Source organism: Diaphorina citri, unplaced genomic scaffold (genome assembly GCF_000475195.1).
Source record: "Diaphorina citri unplaced genomic scaffold, Diaci psyllid genome assembly version 1.1 scaffold4897, whole genome shotgun sequence".
Classification (NCBI taxonomy): Eukaryota; Metazoa; Arthropoda; class Insecta; order Hemiptera; family Psyllidae; genus Diaphorina; species Diaphorina citri.
Genome location: NW_007382282.1, coordinates 1 through 6,124, shown reverse-complemented (window position 1 = coordinate 6,124; position 6,124 = coordinate 1). Strand labels below are relative to the sequence as shown.

The 6,124-nt window shown below is 41.6% G+C and overlaps 1 protein-coding gene across 1 annotated transcript in view; it reads right to left on the bottom strand.

The window, feature by feature from the left end:
- Positions 1-6,013, bottom strand: part of LOC103521279 — a gene marked incomplete at both ends in the record, with an annotated part of 9,044 nt that extends 3,031 nt beyond the window's left edge. The window contains one exon of the mRNA XM_008486388.1: positions 2,450-6,013. Coding sequence (XP_008484610.1) covers positions 2,450-6,013 — 3,564 coding nt within the window. The remainder of the gene's footprint in view (positions 1-2,449) is intronic.
- Between the last annotated feature and the right edge of the window lie 111 nt (positions 6,014-6,124).

Sequence of the window (6,124 nt, the reverse complement as noted above, 5' to 3'; positions counted from 1 at the left end):
GATAAAGGAGATCAACAAAATAAATAAGACGGAGAGGGGGGAATCCCCTTCTAGTTAAGTTTTTCAAAAGTAATTTATCATGATAGGTGATAGGTAGGGTAGATGGTAGGGGTACCCTGTGTTGTACTATTACTTAGTCAGCCGTTAGTCTTAGTGGTAGTGGTCTTGCTCTGTAAGGCCTAGGCGCGGGTTCGCGATTCCGCCGGGGCGGATTTAATCCGTGATGGATAATGTTCGTTTTCTCGGAACGGTGGCTTCTTCCGTATGCTGTATTCTTCTCGTCTTCGATTTCGGGACGTGAAGAATAGAGTTCAGTTCCCTCTGTCAAACCTCTTTTTTTTTAAAAAAAAAAAAAAAAAATACTATTAATACTTTCCGATCAAAATGGGTGTAAAATGGAGCGAAGATAAAGGGCGTAATATTTTTCCGATTTGTCCCGTATAAAGGCGGAAAAAGGTTGGCAACCCTAGCTGACTGATATGATGGAGGGAGGGGAGAGAGGAGAGGAGACGGTGATATTAGGGATGGGAGAGAGAGAGAGAGAGAAAAGTGGAGGGGGTCAAAATTTATTAGTACTACCTAGTACCTATACAGAGATTGAAGTTAGGTAGGTTGGTAGATGGTAGATATTAGGTACATCGGTATAGGTATAGAACTATAGACGTACCTGTAGATGTATTACATTGTATTACTTTCTTTTTTTGAAGAGTATGAAGAAGAAGAAAGAGGAGGAGAAAAGAAGGAGGAGGAGAATATAAAGAAGAGGGAGAAGAAGAAGAAGAAAACATTTCAAATTCGATGTGACGTTTCAAAAGTGACCTTTCTTCCTTGGATGCAATTCAAAAGCTCTGGACAGTATCCTTTTTCCTTCTTTCTTACTTTATTCCCTCCTCCTCCTTCTTCTCCTTCTTCTTCTCCTCCTCGTGCTCCTCCTTCTTCTTATTCTCGTCCTCCTCCTCGTGCTCCTCCTTCTTCTTCTTCTTCTTTTTTCTTTCTTTATGTCTCCTAGTCTTCTTCAACCATGTCACAGAAAAAAATCTTCGTCACATTGCATTACTCTTCCTTTGCTTCTTCTCCTTCTTCTTTTCTCCTCTCTCTTTTGGACACAAATATTCTTTGTCTCATCTTTCTTTTCCTCCTCCTCCTCCCCTTAGTCACATAGTCCTCTCTCTTTTTTTTCTTCTTCCCCGTCGTTTTTCTTCTTCTCCTCCACCTTCTCCTCCATTTCCATTAGACATACATACTTGGTCTTTCTGTTTCTCCTTCTTGTACCTCCTCCTCTTCCTCTTCCTTTTTCTTCTCTCCCTTTTACCCTAGACACATATGTATATTCTTCTTCTCCTCTTCCTTCTCCTTTTCCTTGACACACATACGTACACAAGTGGATAAAAATACACCAACATATGTGTTTGGTTTTACATATATATCCCAAGAGCAAATTGTATAAGAATAGAAAATAAGCGGACTGTATCACCACAGGCGCTGTAAAACACCGAACAGAAACGTATGTGACACAGGTCCTTACCTTGAATAGAATCTGCAGCTGGCATCATACTAACAAGAAAACTCGCCCCCATCTAACCCCCCACATACATACAACCCTAAGGATAAATCTAAAGGAAAGAGGTTACCGGGCTGTAGGTATGAGACCCTGAACATTGTCTAGAGAAACTGCCGCTTTGAGTTCCAAGATTCGCTTTGATTCAGATTTGAAGAGATGTAGGTAGGTAGGTAATCCAAATTAATCCAATAAATTTACAAGAAGTAAAAGTCACAGGCACTCAGTAAAAATCACAACACTTGTCTTAGTTAGACGAGATTAAGGAGCGATAAATTTAAAGCTAGACGCTTTCACAATTGTACTAATATTCACAAATCGCGTACAAGAAAATTCACTAGTTGTGAGAATCAAATCTCCTAGTTGGAGCCGTACCGCGAGCGAGAAGGGAAAAGTACACACGTACACCAAGATGTGTCACTGTTAAGCTCAATGAGAAGACTACCAAATTTTATTATTTTTACACCAGTACAGGGTAGCCGATAGGCTAGCATGTAAGAATCAAAAGTTAACGCGTTGCGACTAAACTGAATGCCTGATCATATGTTATTTAACCCTTGAGGGTTCTATACAGGTTAACCCATTAGGTATGGCGTTAACATACTCCCCACCTTGAAAGAGCCAACTTTCAAGACAACACATTGCTTTGAGTTCGCCCCCTAAGACGGTAGAGCACAAATTGCAAAAATAGCAAAGAAAAAACAACCACAAAATGTTAAAAAAAAAGAAAGAATATAAACCATCACCAAGTAGTTTAAAAAACTGCAATAAGAACGTATTTACAACCAACACCAACACAAAGAAGTACCGAGGTACTATGATTACTGAGATGGGAGAGGACACAACTTTGTCACAGGTCTTGTGTAAGACCCTGTATTAGTGCGTACTTGCACTACACGTACAACCCCATCTCTACCAGGAGATACACTAGTGACCAAACCTAGAGGCCAATGCAATGGGGGTGTCAAGTCACTCTTGACGACAACAACCTGACCCACCCGTATAGGATTCTGAGGTGTATTCCACTTGACACGTAACTGAAGATTATTCAGATACTCTGCACTCCACCTTTTCCAATAAGTTTGCACTAGTTTGTCGAGTAACTGAAATCGTGTAAGTCTATTCTCAGGAGTAGACAGCGTACTCACCGCAGGTAGTTCCTGCAAAGGATTAGCATGAATGAAATGAGCAGGGGTTAACACCTGAACATCATTGGGGTCTGCACTCAGAGGACAAAGAGGTCTTGAGTTAAGCAACGCTTCTACTTGAGTAAGCACAGTATACATTTCCTCGAATGTTAAGATTTGAGAACCGATTACCTTGAGCAAGTGTTGTTTGACCATTCTGATATTACCTTCCCAAATTCCTCCCATGTGAGGACTTAGAGGTGGCAAGAATGACCACTGGATACGCCGACGTGCCAACTCTTCACCTAGAGCTTGGTTGAAGGATTGAGACTGGAGAACCCTGTAGATATCATCCAGTTGGTTACTGGCACCTATGTAATTCTTACCATTATCAGAATACATAACTGACACTGCTCCACGTCTGGATAAGAACCTTTTGAAGGCGGCCAAGAAGGCTTCAGTAGAGAGGTCTGACGCCAATTCTAGATGAATTGCTTTTGTTGTCAGACAGATGAATATACAGATATAAGCTTTCTGTGACACTACACCTCTTCTCTTACCCAGAGTGATGAGAACACTTCCTGTGAAGTCTGTACCTGTATGTACGAACGGTTTCGACTCATTGACACGACACGCGGGTAATTCACCCATTAATGCACTTGAAGCTAGAGGCTTCATTCTAAAACAATGATTACACTGACGTACTCTTTGACGTACCACATTACGAGCACCTACTATCCAGTATTTTTGTCTAAGTAGACTCAACAATAGATGTGGACCTGTGTGCAGGTTCAACTTATGATAGTAGTCTATAATGAGAGTTGTGACATGATGCTTGCTAGGTAATAGCACAGGATGCTTTTGATCATAACCTAGGGAGGAGTGACTGAGCCTACCTCCAACTTTCACTAATCCATTGTGAATGAATGGATTTAACTTCTGATACTGAGGGGAACACAACCTACCGTGCGAGATGTTCTCGATCTCCCCAGAGAAACACTCCTGTTGAACGGCCTTCAGAACTCTCACCTCAGCTGCCTGCAGATCAGAAGCTAGTATGATAAGACTATCACGTCGGGGTAATATTTTCAATGCGCGTAGAATATAAACCACTGTATGTAATAACTTGGACCAAGAGGAGAGTTTCTGAGCCAGAGTTAAGAGCACGTTGGACTCTTGTGGCTCCACTAACACAAATAAATGTTTTTTCTCCTCAATGTCTATTTCGTCACTGACACTAGACGTGTCTTGATCAAGCGGCCAAGAGTTGACTGGTTTAGTTAACCACTCTGGACCTGTTTTCCACAAGGGATGTTCTAAGAACTGACTAGGTGTCATTCCTCTTGAAGCACAATCACTTATGTTCTCTGTACCTGCCACATGATGGAAACATTCGCTCCCCACATTCTCCTGTATTTTAGCCACACGGTTGGCTACGAAAGTATTCCATCTACATGCTGGGGATCGAACCCAATCGATTGTCACTTTCGAGTCAGATAGACAGTAATACTCACGGATTTTTACACGAGACTGATAGGTATCTAAACATAGTCTCATGACTTTGGAGAGTAATAGAGCGGCACAGAGCTCAAGTCTTGGTATGGACAAGGACTTGAGTGGACTTACTTTTGACTTGGCACAAATAAGATTGACTGAGATGTCACCTTGTTGTGACTGAACTCTAGCATACACAGCGCAAGCATAAGCTTTCTCACTAGCATCACCGAAACCTACCAACACAACATCACTGACTAGGTCGACACCAATATGCCTAGGGAAGGACATACCTGAGAGTAGCGGGAGCTCGGTCTGAAACGTATTCCATAATTCCTGTAATTCTGGTGGAGGGGAAGTGTCCCAATCCAACTTGAGAACCCACAATCTTTTAATGAAAAGTTTCGCATACAGGGTGACCGGAGCGACAAGTCCCAACACATCGAATATGCTAGCTGTGAGCTTTAATACGTTACGCTTTGTGCACGGTCTTTCTGACACATTCACTTGAAATATAAATACATCATCGACAGGGTGCCACTGCAGCCCTAATACTTTCAATGACGAGTCACTATTCCACTGGACACAAGTTTCCAGCTGATTTTCATCAGGAATATTACACAATAGAGACTTCGAGTTAGAAGCCCATTTGGACAGCTCAAACCCAGCTGATTTGAACATACCTGTAAGTTGTTGCTGTGTTTGCAACGCTATCTCCTCACTAGGTACGGAGGAGCACACATCATCCATGTAGCTATCATTTTTTACTCGTTCACATGCCAGGGGGAAGTTTTGAGCTTCCTGTTTCGTGAGTTCTTGTACACAACGAAGCGCCAAGAACGGGGAGGGAGTAAGACCAAATGTCACGGTGTTCAGAGCAAAGGAACGAAGAGGTTCACCTGGAGTTGGTCTGAAAACAATCTTTTGGTACTTACGATGGTCTGGATGAACCAATATTTGTAGATACATTTTCTTAATGTCTGTGGTAAATGCTACTTCGAACAATCTGAACGACAATAGGATGGTAAGCAACTCGTTATACAGTTTTGGACCTGTATGTAAAATATCGTTCAGAGACTTGCCTGAGGTTGTTGCACAACTAGCGTCAAATACAGGACGAAGTTTGAAGGAAGCGCGATCCTGTTTGACAACACAATGCTGTGGAATATAATACCCCTCCTGAGAATCATCATCTTCAATCAGAGTCATGTAACCCTTATCTAGAAACTCTTGCATAACGTCAGTGTACTGAGCATGCAAGTCCTGATCTGATTTCAATAACTTCTTCTCTAGAGAAAAGTACCTTTTTTTCACAATATCATAGGACTCACCTAGTACCTCAGGATTTTCCTTGAATGGCAGAGTTACCATAAATCTACCATCAGCACCACGACTGAATGTTTGTTTGAACATTGCCTCACAATCAATGTCCTCTTGTTTCATCATAGAAGTAGAGGGGACATCTTCAATGTCCATAAACTTTTGCACTTGAGATTCTAATGTATCTACCACCACAGAGTTATGAATTCCACAGAAGAAATTATTTTCCCTAATATTATCACGTGACACACTAGCACTACCACCGAGGATAGTGTATCCTAACAGAGTATTGATAGCTACTGGAGTATCTGGAGGACCCATTATTTTACCTGGTTCTAATAAGAGAGAGAACATTGAGGCACCAAGAATACCTACCACAGGTTTGGGTACATTGAAGTCATCATCTGAGAGGATAATATTTTTGAGATGTACAAGAGCAGCAGCACTCACAGGCTGAGTAGGCAAATTATCTGCTATCTTGTTCACAACTAATGCTTTGACAGCAAAGTTCACACTTTTATCAAATCTTGAGAAAAATTTGAAATCTACCTTCCCTTTGACAGGGCTGGTTGCACCACAAATACCATGAACAGAGCTAGGTACTTTACTTACTTGAAGTCCTAGT